The 20177-nt window shown below is 40.3% G+C and overlaps 1 protein-coding gene across 6 annotated transcripts in view; it reads left to right on the top strand.

The window, feature by feature from the left end:
• Window positions 1-20177, top strand: part of LOC141428332 (uncharacterized) — a 609788-nt gene that overhangs the window by 582744 nt on the left and 6867 nt on the right. For 5 of the 6 annotated variants that reach the window (XM_074088283.1, XM_074088282.1, XM_074088286.1 and 2 more), the window contains 7 exons: window positions 10096-10248; window positions 13667-13832; window positions 14383-14540; window positions 15067-15196; window positions 15281-17504; window positions 17804-17933; window positions 19042-19174. In XM_074088283.1, coding sequence (XP_073944384.1) covers window positions 10096-10248; window positions 13667-13832; window positions 14383-14540; window positions 15067-15196; window positions 15281-17504; window positions 17804-17933; window positions 19042-19174 — 3094 coding nt within the window. The remainder of the gene's footprint in view (window positions 1-10095; window positions 10249-13666; window positions 13833-14382; window positions 14541-15066; window positions 15197-15280; window positions 17505-17803; window positions 17934-19041; window positions 19175-20177) is intronic. The other variant, XM_074088284.1, reaches the window with a different exon arrangement.

The raw sequence follows: 20177 nt of genomic DNA, 5'->3' as shown, positions 1-20177 counted from the left end.
TTTTTTTTCTTGAAAATCATCATCATATCACTCGTAGGACGTCCACTGTTGGACCTAGGGCCTAGGTCCTAGGCCTACCCCATAGACCACCAGTCGCGTCGGTTAAAAGCGGCCTGCACCCATCGTGAACCTGCGCTTTCTATAGCGTTGAAATATCTGTAATAAAATTCAGAATGATTTTACAGGCACATCATGTTTTACAATGTAAAAACTTCCTTTTCCTCTTTTGACTATAATACCTATCTACATACTGGGTGATTCCGGGGTTATGAGCAGGAGTAAAAGGGGTGATGGGGAGATTCACACTGAGCAACTTTTACTATGGGACCAGCCACGAAATGGCAAAAAAATCTGCTTTTCCATACATTTCGTATAGTTAGCGATCAATTAACTCTTGATTAGATTGGCTGGTCCCATAGTAAAAGTTGCTCAGTGTGAATGCCCCCATCACCCCTTTCACTCTTCCTCGTGACCCCGGTATCATCCTGTATAGCTACCCGACAATGTCTCTCAAAAAACAAGGAACAAAATACCTACCTATCGACGTCACAACCTTCATTCTACCCTCTATCGATAGTTCCGCTGATCCGTGGCGATTCCATCGACTATCCCAGCCCTATTAGGGTGCATCGTATCACTGCCCCTCCGCCACATTTACACTCTCGCACTAATTGTGTTTGCCAGTTACTCGGTTATGCTATTTTGTAAACGGATATTTAAGGATTACGCTCGTGTGGATACTATATTCAAATTTTGACCATTGACAGTGTGTGTGATACCTAATGAAATGCGATTCCAATATTATTTATTACCTTTTGATAAACATATGTTCATCGCACACACCCTCTGTGGTCCGAAATGCGTGTTCAAGAAATGTTTCGTATCGGGTTCTGCTTTTTCGCAGGATTATTATTAATAATAACAATAATATTAATTTATTTAACACAGGTATGATATGACCATATGATGTAGGTACAAAGGTCTTAAATTCTATCTGAAGTATCACTGTGTGCCGCAAGGCATACAAATTTTAAATGTGCTGCATATAATAATTTCCCAACTCTCAATTTTCTCCGAAACCAATAATTTTCTCAGTGTATTTACTTATGCTTTTATAGAACACAGTAGGTTAGGTTAGGTTTGTTTCATGAAAATTCCGAAAAAAAAAATAGTTTCAGAGAAAATCCTGAGTTGGCAAATACAACGGTTTGGCAAATTAAACATTTTGGAAATATGAGTTGGGAAAAGGCAGAGAACCGTTTCGTATACCTATTTAATTAATGTTATTTTTAAATTACTGCTAATACGATTGAAATGTCTATTGAAATATTCTGTGTAACGGATTACACAGGATATTCAATAGACATTAATGTCCAAAACAACGAAACGTTGCAGTTTTGCTCAGTTTTGCTTGCGATTGGCTCATTTAGTTATGTAACCAATCACAAACATGACGCAAATGTCAAACGGATCTCAAGTCACTAACGCCATCTAGCGATATTTCGCCTGTCCAAAAACCCTTATTGGAAATTACCTAACCAACGTAGAATTTTTTTAAACGATATTGTCATTTCAAAGTTCAATATCTCAGAAACGGCTGGAGCAATTTAAATAAACAAAGCTAGAAACCACGGAAAAAAATCTAGCTTTCACAAAAAAAACCCATCCATCCGTTTGAGAGCTACGATGCCAGAGACAAACTTTGGCGATAAACTAGTAACACCGCCCTTTTTGCGTCGGGGGTTAACAACACAGAACACTTACTGAACCACACATACAACCCACAAAGCAGCCATGAAACAATATTTTATTTTAATGCCTCAATTTGCAATGCGGTTGCACTTCCAACCTCTAATTGAAAACATTCATCGCGATATCAAAGTTCACTGCATTTTAAACTGCGAACAAGGCGAGCTGTTCATTACGCAATCTGCGGGTAGTTGGTAATTGTGTTACTGCCCGGGCGGAACAAGCAAGGTCCATAGGGAAAATCAAAGTTGGCCTCGAAACGTCGTTTTTGTCGAGATGAAGTTTTGCTTATTAAATCAAGAGAGTAATGACGATTCTGTGACCAGAAGGTTTAGTCTCGCGCATAAATAATCACCGGAAGACGGAGTGTTGGCAGGCCTTCCACTAGATCAGTGATTCCCAAAGTGGTTCAGGTGGACCCCCAGGGGTCCACGGGATACTTGCTGGGGGTCTACGTAGGCGTGAACAAAAAATGGGGGTCCATAAGATGTTAATGGGGGTCCACGAAAATTTATCTGCTTTTGATAGTAAAGAGCCAAAATGTAAGCATAGTTTTTATAAGGGCCTACCTACATTGTTTTAAGTACCTAACTAAGCAGATAATATTTTAAAAGGGCAAGCGACTGGACAGAACTCAGAAGCGACACAATTTTTATTTTTTGGCGACTTTAAGAATGTGGTAGAAATGTAGCAGCAGGGGTCCATCGAAACCAGTAAAATTTTGAAAGTGGTCCACGAGAAAAATAAGTTTGGGAACTACTGCACTACATGGACTGACCACTGTATTGATGTTAAATCCTACCGGCTGCGCCATGTATTGATGTTAAAGAAGTAACGTTTTATTGTTCAGAGCTTTATTTTATCCCCCTGCGGCCCACGAAAAATTTCGATTATTTGAATTTGAAAAATAATGTCAATGAACTAAAATAATTTCCTTGCTCACCCGCGAACTTACGATAGCTAAGCTTATGCAAAATATTCGTGTTCATGCAGTTCCTCCACCTCCACACTGTAAGAACACACGCAAATCACACAAACCCATCCATCACCACCACCACACTACACTGACGCGTTTCGAACTCAACCAGAGCTCATCTTCAGAGTGACACAACCGTTCACCATTCTACCAGTTGTTAGATAATGTAAATTATTAAAAGTTGACATTTGTTTGACGTATGTCCTAAATTTAGGCCGATGGGCCTTACGAGGTTAATATTTACAAAGTTAGTTTAGTACCATCAGCTTGGTCAGAGGTGAGAGACACACAGAAAATTACATTAAGAGTGCAGGCAACCGGTGGATGCAAGTGGCGAGTTGTCGTTCGTTGCGACGTTCTAAGGGGGAGGACTTTGTTCAGCAGTGCATCTCTTACTTATGATGATGATAAATTTAAAGTATAGCGAGATCATTTTATAGTTTTATTTGTTTTCTTATGTTTCTTCATTTTAGAGGCGGACTGCATTCCAACTGCAACATAACTACCACCTATGTATACTGAAAGCAGCCGGTAGTTGTAGTTACGTTCCAGTTAGCATGAAGTTCGGCTTCAACAGTGGTAAGGACGCGGTACAGAACCGGTATTGGCGCGGTTCGGACGCTTTTCTATTCGCCCGCTTAGTTAGACTAACGAAACCAATTAAATGCCAGCGCTGAGGCACAATACGATTCAACCATAGGAGAAACTGCCTTTGTTTCATTTCCATTTATAATGGCTAGGGGAACACATTATTCGACCCCTGGTCGGAGCAAATATTTGTATGAAAAATACGAACTTTTGTTTTCGAGTCTTGGGTGTCTATCTATTTATTCATTGCCTGTGCCTATGATACACGCTTTGCTTACTTTCGGACTGGGTCAGTGTCAAGGTGTCCTGTGATCTTTATTTTATTTTACTTAAAATGCACCCCTAACCAGCTGGCAGGGTTACTCACTGAGCCTGACCAGATAAGACGTCTTAAGAGGCGCAGAATCCTAGAACTGGATCAACTAATATGAAGATTCAGCCACAGATAGAGCGGTCTCTCGCTGGGGAGCCAACTCTACACGCCATCGGTCACGCAACTCATCTGCTCATAGCCCCCCGACTGATCGCATGATAATATTAATTAAAAAAAAAAAGCTTAAAAGCAACTTCTGTCTTCGTGTTGATGTGTATCAAAATGGCATATTTACCGGAGATAATTAAAAATTAGGGAAACTTTCGAAAAGTGAAGCTTGAATATACACTACTCATGTTCCAAATTGCACACAACTTTTTACCACTTGTGAATGGTAACGCTAAAGGGGGGAACGAGCAGGCTAGTCACCTGATAGAAAGCATTCACTTCAGCCCGTCGATATCCATAACATAAGCTGGTACATTATAACGAATTTAAAAAGAAAAATATCTCGGCTAAGTAGACTTTTTAATTAACAAGTAATAGTCGATCAAAATGTTATGTGTTAAATCATGTTTTAAACATATTTAAACTAAATGCGGTATATCAAGCACTAACTATATTGAGTCGTATTTGCTAATAGCTACTTGTAGCTACGAGGGTCTCCCCTTTATAATCCGAACTCGCGGATTCCTGCCCATGTGCCTAAACTTCACTAGTTCGGTTATTTGGTTAATAATACTCCCGTTACGTTATTATACTTTATTTAAGAACATAAGCGAAAGCGATGTAATACTATTATTAACTGTGATCGCTATCTTCTTTTAAAAAAATCTACTTATTTGAATCGTAATCTTAGGGGCTGTTTCACCATCCATTGATTAGTGTTAACTAGCGGTTAGGTGTGATGCCGTCTCTATTTGTTTTGTTCGAATAGACGGAGACGGCATCACATTTAACCGTCGGTTAACGCTAATCAATGGATGGTGAAACAGCCCCTTAGTGTAATAAAATCTAAAAATGTAAGACCTAGGTACTTATAGAGTAATAAGTCACACCAATTGACCTAGTCCCAAAGTAAGCTTAGCAAAGCTTGTGTAATGGGTACTAAGCAACGGATAAATATAATTATATAGATACATACTTAAATACATAGCAAACCCAAGACCCGAGAACAAACATTCGTATTTTCATACAAATATCTGACACGGGAATCGAACCCGGGACTCAGGCTTCGTAGTCAGGTTCTCTAACCACTAGGCCATCTGGTCGTCGTAAGGTGACACGTGAGATAAATGTAGCATTTTTTGCTGCACCTATATAAATGAAGCCATTGCAATGTTATAATGTGACATGGCCATCCAAACTTCCGAAGAAATATTATAAATGCAAAATGTACTGTGTCTATGCAAACCATAATAAAATAATAAAAATTTTGCCTTCAATATGGCACAGCACATCAAATTAATAGTAGGTAAAATCGCTGACGCTCATGCCTTAGCACCTATAACCTCAACTCACAACCTCTTCGATTGGCTGAGATTAGATAATTCGGTTTAATTGGAACCTTCTCCATTGTTCCTAGTTGCTGCCGTAATATTGGTCTCAAATCGTTAATTACATAGTTCTTACTTGAGATCTCGTATCTTAGTTAAAACAGAAACGTCAGAACTGTTTCTCAATTATTTCATAAATAAAAATATGTCATATTCTCAAAATAACTTAACCAGCATGGAAAAGTTAAAAACTCCCGACAGTGTAATTTCGAAATTCAATATCTCAATAATGTCTATACTTATTCCAGAGAAACATAGCTAAGAACTATCGTAACGAAACTTGCTTCTACGCAAAAAAACGCATCGAAATCGGTCCATCCATTTGAGAGATACGATGCCACAGCCAAACAGACAGACATTGGCGTCAAACTCATAACGCCCGTCTTTGTGTCGGGCATTTAAAAAAGTAGAAAACATGCTCAGAATGCAGCAATAGGACTCACACATACACATTTTATGTCTTTTTCTCCCATGACCATAAGGTATATGTACAGTCAAGGGCAAACATATCGACACAGCCAAAGTTGCAAAAATATCTATACACAGCCTTAATGTTAAGTGCATAAAGTCGTGTATACATAATATTTTTGTAACTTTGGAAGTGGCGATATCTTTGCCCTTGACTGTATGACCAAATTTTATAGGGCTTGCAAATAAATTTTAATATTTTATTTACGTTTCATTCGATTTTATTATTACAAAGTATTAAGTTTCCTCCATTTTAAGGTTTAACGAATAGGCACTCTATCCATAGACTATTTATATACGTCCACGGAGCCTAATCGAATACGCACATCAAAGCCGTTGACATGCTGCGCCTTACAACACTAATGATGTACTGCATGCCATGATTAATGGTACGCATTTAATTCCAGTTATTGCCGCAGCGCGCCGCGGCGCCACTGTGAAAGGGCCTTTGTACGAAACAATCACTATTTTCGGATTAATCTTCTTGACGTAGCTTAAGCCATTTGTGTTGATTTGATGGGATGATTTTGCAACGTCATGAGTGTTTGAGTCAATTAGGGATTTATGTGGATGTGTACGTGTTCATGTTGTAAGAAAAGTATAAACATAGTACGTAATTAATTAAATATAATGATTGTGTGTTCTTATTTGTATGACCGTTAAACAATAGAACTAAAATGATGATAAATGTGTTAACTTCAATTTTCAGCTCAGCAAACCCATGCATTATGGGCCTTAGTTATAAGATAAATGCAGTTAATTTCTAAAATTTCTACACTTACGTGTCAGAAATTATTGTATGATTTATTTCAACATAAATTCACCGCCTAAGTCGTACTCAGGGACTATTTATTCAACGCCATGCCGTTTCCTTTTCAAATTTATTTCTAACAAGAATAATACAGCATTCAAGTTGTGTGCCTCATACTTAACGACAAAAGAACATTTTCACTGGTTAAGCAAAGCATAGAGGGCGCATGCTTTATTTTAGGTAGATCGAAATGAAACCTTGTGCTACTGAAAATAATATTCAAGATTGATTTACGTAAAGACTTGACTTGTGATTTATCAGTGACCAGGGGTCGAACATTACTTACTTGGTCGCGTGAAGCTAACGACAGGTAATGCATTTGTACAAAATGGTCATGTTCATTACTCATTTCAAATTTAGTAGGAGTACTTAGTACTTATAATTCTTAGAACTTAACCAATTATTTTTACACTTGTAAGTTATGCGTTCCATATGCTAAATATTCTTGGACTTCTTGTAAAGTTGAATTACAAATGATCTTAGAGGCTAAGTTATGCAGTCGATTACATTTATAAACGTGTGCTGGAAGAAGTCGCGTGAAATAAGGCATTTATTTGTTCAAACAAATCAATGTCTAATCTTTTGTGTACCTATAGAAAAAACACTAGCCACATTGCGGTCATTGCACAAAAAAATATATATCAGAAAGTGTAACTATAAATGAGTACGTCACGTAGGTAATCTTGACTGACTGATTTAAACAGCCATAGCCGCTAGGAGTACGAATTTTGGCAGAACTATGCTTTGAATATCATACAGGTGCAGAGAAGATTTCCATAAAGAACTAGCCTATTTTTTAATTTCTCCATGGCATCAAAGCCGAAGTTATGCCCACAAGCCCAGCATATTTAGCAACTATCAAGCCAGTCCAATAGAATTACTATAACCCCAAAATACTTGAGCGTTCAGTATGATATTTTCATATTTGTAACAATTTTACTTTATTTATTCAACGCGGCTTTTTAATTAATTAAAGCCTTCATACTACTCGTAACTTAAATTGATAAAACAAATATTTGTGGTACGAAAGGGATTTTAATTTGTTAACTGCCGTCGGTATGCTTTTCCGTAAACTTTATACAGGAATATTTACGTTTCATCTTTTCAATGTAGTTTTTTATTTGATTTGTTTTTTGATCTGATTATAAATGATATACTTTCTGAGATTTGAATTTGTTTCTGTCTTATTGTTACCAACTATAAACGGATGCAAGTTTTATTTAATGGACCCTAGTAAGTTTAATTTCCAATAAATACAAGTAAAAGGACTATTTGTTTTAACAGTGTTCCACTTGTAAGCCTTTGAGTATTTATCTAGAATTTATCTAGATAAATACTCAAAGGTAAAAGCTGACTAATCTATGAAAAAGACATACACATACATCCAGAACAGTGAGAACAAATATTTTTGCGTTAAATTTGGATCATACATATATTTACAACTGTTTACAGTAATATTCTTGCATTCAGCATACTCTCTTCTTAGGTAATTAACATTCTAAAATGTAGTCGTTTCAACAATATTCTACAGTCCAGTTTTGCTTTAAATTTTACACTTCAATATGTTGTTAAAATATACCTCACAGTTTGCAAAGTTGTATAAACCTAAAGTAATAAACTCCATAGGGAATGGCTTCGTAGAATTCTCCAAAACATGGCAGGTATTTCCCATTTCACTAAACACAAACAACTGTTTCACGGAAACCCGTCAAATCAAGACCCAAACACCTTCACAACTTAAAAACTAAAGGCATATCAGGTCGCAACAATCAATCCTAATTTCAGGCTTAATAAAGTCGTGTCAAGATCGAAATTGGAATGGATTTATAACAACGCTTACAACATTTTGATTTTTGTAGCTGTGTTTTGAGCGCAAGTTATTTCATTTTGTCATTGATGGAAAAGCAATTACAGTCGTGCGATTCAGTTTAATTAGCTACAGCTGCGGTTACGTTTCCAAATATAAATTAAATTTATAAATTCACGGTGCAATGTCGGCATTAATTTAAAATGTGAAATTGATGAGAATTTGGCGGTTGCTTTTTGTGTCCGCAATTGTAATTAAATTTTGTCTATGGGCACTTCAACCTACAACCTCCAAACTTTTTTCGTCAATGTCACGTATAATATAAGGCCGTAAATATTTACTTTTATTTTTAAGCAGCCGTCATAAACGTCATTGGTTTTGGTAAACAATAACACTCAATAAATTAAACTTATTCTTATGGAATTAATGCAAATTTGCGTAATAAAGTAAAACTGCGTTGGTATGTTGCGTGGGTTAATACGTGTATTAATAAAAAAATATCAGTGATTTTGAGTTGTAATTTGTGCTGAAGCACTATATAGTGCTTATGTGTATTGTGTGTGTAATGCTCGTGCAATGATATGTTCTTTTAGGGGCTAATCTACTATAGCAAAAGCTCTATAGGTACTAATACTCTTTCAGTAAAAGAAACTGTCATTCCTTAAACGTTAACTATTGCTGTATTGTAAAAGTAAAACAAAGGGCGTCTTTTAAATTCAAAAATAAAAGATTTTTTGGTTCAAAAATAAACCATTAAGTATTCTACCGAAAACAGGAACAAAAGTTCAAATTAGCGGCTATGCCTATTGAAGCTTCCCCCTTTGCCGTATCAACCGCGTGTTGTTTCAACAGACGGACAGACAAACGGATTCACGCTCTTTGTGTCTCGCCCTCGGTTGACGACTAATGAAAACCCTACTACGATAACATATACCGCATAACACCACTCTATCACAACCCTCTAAAGACCACATTCCTAAAATAAACAGCCTAGTTAACGCGGTGGAATTGAATTCGTGTCAAATTTCAGAAGACCTCTGACTATGAATGGGGAATTCGGTTAGTATGTTTTGCGGCATAGATGGGTGGTTGCGCGGGGGTCAAGATACGCTGGTTTTTAGCTGGTTTAATTAAGAGTGCGAATGATGGCTTTTTGGAGTTTTTTAGAAGAGTTTATAATGGGAGTGGTGTGACGAGTGACGCCGCGGAAATACGCCTAAATATTAACGTAGCGTTTCGTTTAAATACGATGTTTAATTGCTTTCCGGGAGATAACTAACCTCCACGGCGGGCGGTTCTTGATCGAAATAGATTTCGATTTAGACAGTGTCTAATGAAAAGAAGGTCTTTTAGGTACCTAATGAAAATACGTAGGTATGCTACGACCATATTTTTTGAAATCTAACGTTAACTAGTAGATGGATAAGATCATGTTTCAAAAAAATACCAAGCATAACAAAATTTTGATGTTGTTTGTTTTCTTTCAGTCATATTTTTTAAATTTTGGGCTGCAACAATTTTTAAAGGACGTAGTCGCGTTCTTCGCTTAGTGCAACGATTCCCAAACTAATTCAGTTTGCGGCCCATTTACTGGTTTAGTAGCTTGCTAGTTGAAATAGGATAAAGTAGCTAGCAATGATGAAGCCCGCAACAACTCGATTTCTACGAATTGCCTAGGTTTCAAGTTAACAGGAGTCTCACCTGGCGCCCCTGCGTACTTACCACGTCGCCTTACGCCTTTTGGGAACCTTAGCTTAGCGCTTTCACTGTGCGTCATAGTATAAACCAGTATAATATAGTATCGCTGAGCATGCCCCTCCATTCCAGGCGTCCGCGGCGCACTACCAGAGCCAGGTGGCGGCGTTGACGGCAGAGAACGAGCGGCTCTGCTCGCAGCTGGCCGGCGCGCTGCCCGGCGAGCACGAGCGACGGCTCGACGACGTCGCGCAACAGGTCGTGCGCGCGCTCCTGTCGCAAAAGGTATATCTGCTGTGAATGGCGCTGTTGCCATGCTATGGTGCCAGAAAATTAACTGCCGCTGTTGCCAGGCTGCGTAGCTACAGCTGTCCGCGATCGCGAGACCAGTGGCTTCAGCACGACAGGTACCTATAGCCGCCTTAACAGTAGCTATTGCATGCAAAGCCGCCGCATCCGCTGCTACCTGCGAACAAACAGGCTTGTCATGAGCGCTGCTGGCGCCGATTAGACTACCATTACCTGCGGATACGGGAGCGGTGACTAATTGGCGACGCCCAGAAGATCTATTGTCTAATGTCATATAAGGTACAGCGCCGTTAGCAGTGGTTTTGCCGCAAGCAGTGCGTGTACTGCTGTCGTAAAAGGTACAGCCGCTGTTGCAGGCGGTGTTGTTGTTGTTCTGCTGAACTGATGAACGAGCTGCTGGCATACACGAGTGAAAGCACTTGATGGCAGAGAATATAGACAAACTATGAACACTTATAATGAAAGTTTGTCAAGTGGTAGCTTGAATTTCTGCATGAAAAAAGCTGAGCGAAGTACGGCATTCACTTCAACTATAACAATGCTTAAGCACCTACAAAATCCCTAAAAACAAAACCGGCCTAATCACCGCCCCGAAATATTTCACACGACGCAATTTCTGTATCTCTTAATCCACTAAAAGCATTAAGATGCATCCCAGAAATTGTTTTCTCATAATTATAGGCGACCTGTTTTCCCGCGGCGGATTACGCGGTGCTACATTCGCACATAAATCGCTTGAAATGGGACGTCCCGGTTTTAGCCCGCACCGTAATAATTCCCAGGCCCTGGCCCGCAGTAATCTGGACATAATCTGGCCGATAATGCGAGTGTTTGCGTTTAAATCCAGTTTGTGAATGGCCGCCATGTTGTTTTTAGTTTTAGCGCGAACTTAGCAAAGATGGCGCCGCGTGCTCGGAACGGCTGCGTTCATTTGATTGTTTTTGAAAGTTTAACAGGTGCTCTCTGTGGATACGTTTAACTTTATAAAGTAACTTTTACAGGAGCCAGTATTAATGGCTCTCGTTTTACTGCTTTTCGCTTTAATCTAACTCCATTTGGGACGTTAACGTGTATTAAAATAATTGTTCTTACTTACCTGTAATCAACACCTTTACAGTTTGATGTGAATTTCCGCCTAATTTATCTGTAACCCAATATTATGACACACAGGCTTTCATCTCTACCCTCTAATTATTACTTAAGATAATTCCTCAAGACGCTCCACACATGGCTCCCCTATATCTGCATACCTAAAGCATTATATTATCAATAAACTCGTCAAGGGATGATCAATCAAGCCATAAGCTCGGGGACTTTAATTACTTTATAATGGTGTAGTCGAATGATGAAATAATATTTAGATGGGAGTTGGTAGGTACTTAATCATCATCTATGCGGGTCACAATTTCACGGCTGGATACACAGATAGTGTTAGCAAGTAGTTCTTGTATCTAATGCATTATGATGTTGGCAACTATGAATATTATTATTACACTACAAGCTCTAATAGTATTATTATTGCGAGATAATTGTTGTATCGTATTGTATAATTATGCAGCTAGTTGCCTGAAACAAATACAAATACAATTTATAGTAACTGACTATAGGATACTGACTTAGATAGACAGAGCTACCTTCATACTCAATTTCAAGTTTCATGGAAAACCAGAACCCTACTTGGCACCATAGGTTTTGGTACCCCGGCAATTTCTATGGAAATACATTGCCTGTATCTTTTGATTGGGTTGACGTTTGATTTTGAGGTTAAAGTTGGATTTTTGTCTCAGATTTGAGTATTTGATATTAATTTCAGCTTTACTAACCTACGAGTACCTACGTTCGTGAGAAGAAGAGTCGCTGAAACTTGATAGAGGGACGGACGAACAGACAAATGATTCTATGAGGGTTCCGTTTTTGCCAACTGAGGCACGGATTCATAAAAATAATGAAAAAATGTAACTGCAACTGTTGCCACTGACGTAAACCTCTGCAAAGTAAAGTCAATTCAAAATCAGTCAATTATTCGTAATAACACTACTTAAATTATATCGAAAATACAAACTGAAACAAAGATGCATAGAAAAACCAGAAAAAGAGACTAGCGCTGGGAATCGAACCCAGGTCCTCAGCTTTCCGTGCAGCGTACTATACCGCTACACCACCACTGGACAGGAGTACAGGCACAAATTTCTCCTTTGCACCACATATTTCAGCTTGTTTGTTTTTTATTTAGTCACAAATTTTATTTAGCTTCACTAGCGACATCTATGCTTTAGCCCTCATCGAGAAACTTTCAACACCCCATCGGACAGAACTAACCGCTCACCCGGACAAGAGATGTCGCTATTAAACAATCTAATTAAGATTGGTTTTTAGTCTTTTTGTATTTTTTATTTCAACTCCAAATTTTGTTACTTTTACCGTATACTTATCCCGTAAAATCCATATCGAAAATACAAACTAAAAAAAAAATATACTTTTTTTTTGTTTCCACTAATTTAGTATTTTATGTCCGGGTAGCACTTTACTTCAACACGCTAATGAACAGAAGCCGTCCAAAAACTTGCTGATTTCCTTAATTATAATTATCTTCCGCGTTTAATGGCTTTCGAAAATATGATATTTCAACCGACTTAATTAAGCTCACACGCCGTTAATTAAAGATTTAAATTAATTTAAGAAACTCCCGCCAAATCTTTAAACAACGCTGTCGCGGCCATGTTCGTTTTTGTAAAGTTGGCAACACTGAGAGCAATGTCTTGTTGCCATCCCTCTATCTCCATCTCCCCTCTAATTACCGCTTGTCAATTACTTCTGCTTGAATTTAATTTAACTAATGAAGCGTAATTAAAATATACGCGTTTATTTTGAAGACGCTCAGAATCCCTGAGAGTGAGGGTTTAAAATGATTCCGTAATTGATAGCGTTCACTGCAAAATTCTGATTAAGGCTTTGTTTAAATTCACGAAATGGCGTATTTGACTTCAGCAAACATTATTATTTTTGAAATTATTATAATTATGAGGAGGAACGTTGGGTTTGGTGCCCCTTAGACCATGGCAGACTATAAAATAACACTTAATCAACAGGGATTTTTCTAGGTTTATTTTCGTCTTTATAAATAGTGTTTGCTTTTATTTACCGAAAGTTCCGCTTCACTTTTCTTAGCATTTCTTCTAAGGATTCATTTTGCTTACGCGTGTAGGGTATTAGTGCATAATACTAAATGTAGGTAAAAGTACTCTAAGTATCTATGTGTAACTCGACTGTGCGTAAACCATCGTCAATACAAAGCATCACGTCAACCAATGACGAATTGATGACGATTATTATTATGCCTATTTTAAAAACATTCAACAAGTGCAAGTCAAAACAACGTAGCGTTTCGTTTCAGAGTGTCCGCGAGGAGCTGGGATGTGCACGAGCGCGCGTGCGGGAACTCGAGGCGCAGAACCGCGCGTTGAGCGCGCTTCTAGTGCGGCAGCTGCGGCCCGTCCCGCGACCCTCGCCCGCCACGCCGCACACGCCACTCACGCCACACACACCACGCGACTTGCAAGGTGAGAAAAAGTATCATCATATGAGCCGTAGGAGTCCTGCGGTAGGCCTCCTCCGTAGACCTCCACTTGCTTCAGTTGAAAGTGGCCTGCATCCACCGTGAACCTGCACCTAAGCTGCGGTTGCCGATCCACGGTTTCCATTCGAAAACTTTTCGGTTTCAACGCGGCATAACATCCGCCTGAAGAGGGATTACTGTTGTGGTATATGTACAAAGGTGTTTGAAAATTTATTCACACAGGGCACCCACCTCACGGCACGGTCCCTTTACTCAATCATCTAATACCTTTAAACGAGCAATATCTCGGAAGCGGCTCCATCAATTTCGATGAAATTTGGTATGTGGGGGTTTTCGGGGATGACAAATCGATCTAGCTTGGTCTTATCTTTGGGAAAATGCTTATTATCGAGCTTTAGCCCGAGCAAAGCTCGGTCGCCCAGGTACTGTTGGTTTAAGCGTGATTGATTTAAACAAGGTTTCAATGTAAAGCACTCGTGCCAAACAGTATCTTTCCACCCATTGCATAACAAATAACTATTGTCCTTTCTCAGTGCACCTGGTAGATGTGGGCTCGTGCGGGTCGCTGATCTCGTTCCGCGACTCGCCGCCGCCCGCGCCCGCGCCTGCGCCCGCGCCGCCCGCGCACGCGCTCTGCCACGACGACAAACGCCGCCATCAGATACTGACCGACATCTGGACTGAACTCAAGGTAAGTTATAAAATCTATATTTCACTCACATTAACATAACTCGTTGTTCTGTAGATGAGATCTAAGCGACTAAAGGTGGAAGCGACCTAATGTAAAAGTGGGCAGGCAGCAGGCTCTATTTCCAATTACGAACTCCAGACTCCAGCCCTGCTGTGAGGAAAGCGAGGGGAAACCACCACTCTATATTCCCAAGATAGTCGTCATGAAGGTTCACCACTGATCCTTAACCCCCACGACCACTGTCAAGAGTAACGACTTAAAAAAGAGATATGTCATTAACTTTAACTGTTCAACTTCATCAGCCAATCACTTCCACTGAAACTAAATGTCATTAGATAGGTAGGACGCTCTGCAAAATATTATATTACTACACTAGTGCTAATTAAGTACATCACAATGGAATAGATGCAGAAGATCCAACATAATCACGAATGGAAATAAAACGTAAGCACCAAACGAGCTTCATAACTATCCAAAATATTTTTAAAGCCATTCTCGTAGCTAACTTGTCTCGCTTAATTTTCAGGGTCTGGAAATGACTCCGGCCAATCTAGCCCGAGCGTTGTCAGGGGTGGATCCGTTGCTCTGGGCCGCGCCGTCTCGGCCTGCCACGCTGAGTCTTAATATGCCCCAACCCTGTTCAGATTCAGCCAGAGGTATAAATCTAAAACAATCCTATATATTTGCTGAAGTAACTTTACAACGGTACCTATTCTGAAACGGTTATTCGTTGGTTTCAGGTTTAGATGCAGATAAAGTGACAGAAGAAGAAAACGGCGAGACTGGCGAAGCGGGCGCAGAGTCTCCTGAAAGCGGGGCCAAAGACGAAGGCTACTCCACGATGTCTAGCGACGTCCAAGCTGATGCCTCCAGACAGAGCGATCACGCTGCGGACAGAGCCCTACCTGACCTCAACGAAGCGTCAGATGAAACTGACAATCAAACAATAGTGTCTATAAATCCAAGAGAATCTCGCAGACATGCTAGACTATTAGGAACTGATGCGGACTACATATATTTTCCAATTGGTGTTGCGTTCGCCGGTGTCCGAGGCAGCTATCCTCCGTCCCGTCCTATCTTGCCCTTTCAACATGTCGTAAGAAGTTTCTCCGATTCCCACCTCTGCCTCAAACTTCTAGCTGGTACAACTTGCCCGACAAGTTGCCTCGATAGCCCCACGCCTAGCTCGGGCATGTTAGTTTTAGACTTAAATCCAGGGCCGGAGAGACCGCTGAGAAGACCAGTAATAGTCTCCACAACGAGTTCTGAACGGGTTTCTTGGGGAAGCACAGCGGACGAGCGCGCGGACGGGTCACAGTACGATGCTGATTATGTTCAGCATTGGCTGGAGCTAGATGATGCTAGATCAGCCCTACAGCAAAGACATCGAGATATAGCTGAACTAGAATACGATAGAGCTGAATTAGAAGATTGGAGCTTATCTCTTTCATGCGAAGATCTCAGAGACAGGCAGTCTCCTTTCGCTGAAATAACAACTCCTGGTCAAATTTCGCTGTCCACGTTGCCAAGTATTAGGGAAGATGATGCGTTGGAACTAGAAGAAGATGTTGGTGATTGCCTATGGAATGATTGTGGGTTTGCTACGATTGAAATTGATGAATGTAGAATAGGGGATGACATAGAAACTTCAGAAAAACGCTGGGAATGTTCCAGGACGCATTCTCCAGGTGGGTCATGGTCTAGTGCTTCAGATGCCCCCGATAAACGATCAAGTACAGCGCTTAGCGAAGACGGTGACTGTGCTAACGTCGGTCTTGATTTCACTCGTGATTTCTACCGTCTTGTTAAGTACGAAAGCACAAAAAGCTTAGCATCAAACTCTTCAAGGGGCTTGCCAAACGCCGACGCTAACAGTCACTTAAGAATCCACGATGTCCAGGCGATGGCATTGCAAGATCGCGAGCAAGCCCTACAGAATGTACTTAATTTCATTGCAGAGCAGCAGAAATATTGTCGAGATCGAGAGGAAACAGATTCGGCGTCTTCAAGGCCTGTATCTGAGATACGAGAATTGCCTCCTCCATACGCAGCAGCTGACTTTGATGATGAGTCGATTGGCCCGCGAAGTGAGGTATCTGAAGACAGAGCGCGCCCAGATTCATTCGGAAGTTTCTCAGAAAATGACTCGTGTGAAGTACAACCTGACAGATCTAGAATCCAATTTTGTGACGGCGTTTCCGAGCCAAGGTCCACTCCACGTTTCATCGAGCGGGAAGACCCTTACGCTGAATCAGAAGACTACTACGACGAGTTCGCGAGAACTGAAAACGAAGAAAACGAGTTAGACCAGCATCATCTCTTAAAAGTCCAAAGAAAAAACGAAATTAACAAGAGCATTGACCTTAGTAAAGTGACTGATTTGGATAGTTTACCGGATAAGGTAGAAGCCAGATCGAGTGATGTAGAACCTAGTCGTATCCCGGATGATTCTTTTAAGGAAGCTGCTGTGAAAATACTGCTTAAGCAAGGACTGAGTCACGAGCGACCAGATATTGAGAGTTGTCTTATAAAATCGTCGAGTTTCCCTTTTGCGAATGGAGATACTGAAGTGTCTTTAGTTGAGGAAGTACTGAGTGCGTGCAGACGGAGCACGGGCGCCTTAGTTACCGTCCCAGAGGAGGAAGAGAACTCGTCTCCTGAGACGAGCTCGCCTCTAATGACCGAATCGAATACGACTAGTACATCTACTGCTGAAACTGTGATAGTAAGTAATAAGGATGCCAAGGACAGGGGTAAAGAGAAGAGTCGTATACCAATGCTGCTGGGTGGAAAAAGGCCGCCTTCTTCCCCGAACAGAACCAAGTCCAAGATCCCGGTCGCGGACAGGATTCGGGCTGGCACTGCGCAGCCGCCCGCGCCCGAACCGGTCATTGTTAAGCAAGAGCATACGCTGAGTTTCCACGAAGCCGCCACATCGAAGGATGTTATTGAAGAACTTAACAGGTTAGTTTGTGTTTGAATTCTACATCTTCAAATTAGTGACGTCTTCAATTTGTCAAGCCCATAAATTCTGCCTCTTGTAAGATTGTTTCTACAGACGTGCTCCTAAAAGTTTTTTTTGATGGTTGTATTCTGGAAAGACTCTGGCTGAGATTGCGCTCTACCATAGTGCTCTCTATTATTATTATTTCGTGGTACCTTTTGAATCTTCAAGGATTTTATTTCTATATGTATGAAGCAAAACATGGTATTCATAAGAGGCATCTGGCTTAACTAAACATCACATCGACTGGTTTTTCTAGAATGATCCGCCAAAGCGAAGGCACGACCAGCGAAGTGAAGAGCGAGGAGAGAACGCAGAAGGATGGCGCGCTTTGGGCGCCCACTGGCTGGGTCCATGTTGAAAAGGACATCGACTTTAGCGATCCCAAGGTAAGCGACAAAGTAAAGATAGGAGAAATAATATCGGAGAGTACAAGTTTATCAATGTCTCTACTCTAAACGATGATGCCCAAGTTCAAAAATAGGCAAACTAAAGTGGCATTTGAAATAAGATAGATAAAATGCAGTTTTCTTCAATTCACTGTTATTCCTTTCTGCATCTTTTTGGGAATTGAATATATTTGTGATTACAACGATAAATTGTCCTGAATACACTGTTTTGTGTCGTAACGTTTTATGCCTTTATCGGTTATTTGGAACACAGCTCAATTCCATTGACATTTTAGTCTCACCATTTTTATCTTACTTGATTATCAAAACAACTGATATTATTAACAGTGTTATCAGAAAACAGTGACGTTTTAACAAATTACTATTTATCAAATTTATTTATTAATTTCCTGTTTTGGCAGCAAGGCACACGCCTGATTTAACACATTTTAACAAAAATAATTTATCGTTTTTTTCGAATTATATATTTCTCATGTGTGTAAAACATTTGTGTATGTAATTTGGTGTGTATTTTAAATTTTATGTTTTGTTTTCAACAAAGACAATTGAACTTTTAATATTATAATATGAGTTTGGTAGAAGCTCTATCTTTAATTTTGATTCATATGAAGCTCTTTCCGTTATCATCTTAAATCGGTTTGGTTGAATGATCTCTGTGATTGATTGATTGATAGATAACTACTAATCCTACTGGTTGCGTGCATGTGCATGTGCGTGCAGTTGGCTAGTTTTATACACTTTTATACACATGGCTAGTTTTATACTACCTACCACCCTGCCTGCAATGGCATCGTTGAAAGGTTTTATCGCCTACTAAAGGCAGCCATAACCTGTCACGCCAATAGCATATGTGTCGAGTCTCTACCACTTGTGCTTCTAGGGGTAAGGACCTTAAGGGCCTACGCTAGCTGGTGCACGTGCACGGAGCGGGCGCACGGCTGCGGGTGCGGGTGCAGTTAAAATCCGTTCCACGCGGCGCGTGCAGTTAGCACTGCTCTTACTTTGAATAGGTGTCCAACCGCTGCGTGCAAACCTTGTCAGCTAGCGTAGGCCCTAAGACTTCATCCGCTATTTTTCTATCTTCCAGGCGCGAGCTAACTTACTAGACGTGATGCTGGCGTCGAGTGACTCCTCACCGTCGTCGTGCGGCTCGCCCGCGGAACCTCAGCCGCCTTACTCGCGCCTGCACCGCCTTCACCGCTCCCGGAGACAGAAAACTGGTAACTATCTTTACTCCAAGATCCGCCACTTATAGTATCGGACCCGAAGCCATATTGTCTCAAGGTATCGCTCAATGTTGACTAGTGACCAGAGGCGTTATTGTTTAACACACATGAAATCACAATAATTTTCACCACTTCTTTCTGTCATATGGTTCAGAATGAGAGTAGAAAGAGATGGTTGAATGCGATCGCGAGCGCCTGGGCGTTAGACAATACGGCCACGGGTCGCACGAAATGTATACTGAGCAGCAAAAAATGTGGCCCTCAAATGTATGCAGTAATAGGTAATTTTGTACAGTCGAATTCATAAACTTGTGAGCAAAAATTTTATCAAAAATATCTGAACACGCCTCTACGCCGTTGATAATAGAGTCATATTTAGAGATTTTTAATAAAAATTTTTGCTCACAATTTTATGAACACGACTGTATGTAGAAAGGGCCAAATTTTGTGCCCGCTGAGTAGGTATAATATGAACTTCAATCCGAGCACTGTGGCAAATAACATTAGCCTCATGCCGTCTCACGACTCGACTCTACAATAAGCGAGCCGCCTCGTGTGTCACAAAACCCGGCTTAAGTCTACAAGTGATGTGTGTTGAAGAAGACAGCTGTATTGCCTGTATTCTTCAATAGACGTGCCTTTTTCACCTTATTGCTCAAGAACCCGCACCGCACCCTCAGAATTAAACAGACTCAATCCGATATTTTTCCTTTTCAATAATGGACTTTGTACCAAGACAACTAGGTATAATTAAAAATTGAGATTATGTCGAAGTAAGCCAGTTTAATTTTGGAGATCGACTGACTGACTGATCGACAAAAATTACGCCTATGATCGTTCACGTTGGAAGACGCAAGCCAAATTCTACCTTACTCTTGCGCGCAGATGCAGCGAAAGAATAGAACGGGACAAAACAATTCGGGCAAGCCACTAATTGAGGATGTTAATATTTCTCATAATAGGTGCCAAATTCGCTAATAAAGGTTCGCCATTCTGC

Source organism: Choristoneura fumiferana, chromosome 5, assembly GCF_025370935.1.
Source record: "Choristoneura fumiferana chromosome 5, NRCan_CFum_1, whole genome shotgun sequence".
In the NCBI taxonomy this organism is placed as follows: Eukaryota; Metazoa; Arthropoda; class Insecta; order Lepidoptera; family Tortricidae; genus Choristoneura; species Choristoneura fumiferana.
Note: the sequence above shows the minus strand (reverse complement) of the source record. Positions and strands in the feature narration are given on the sequence as shown.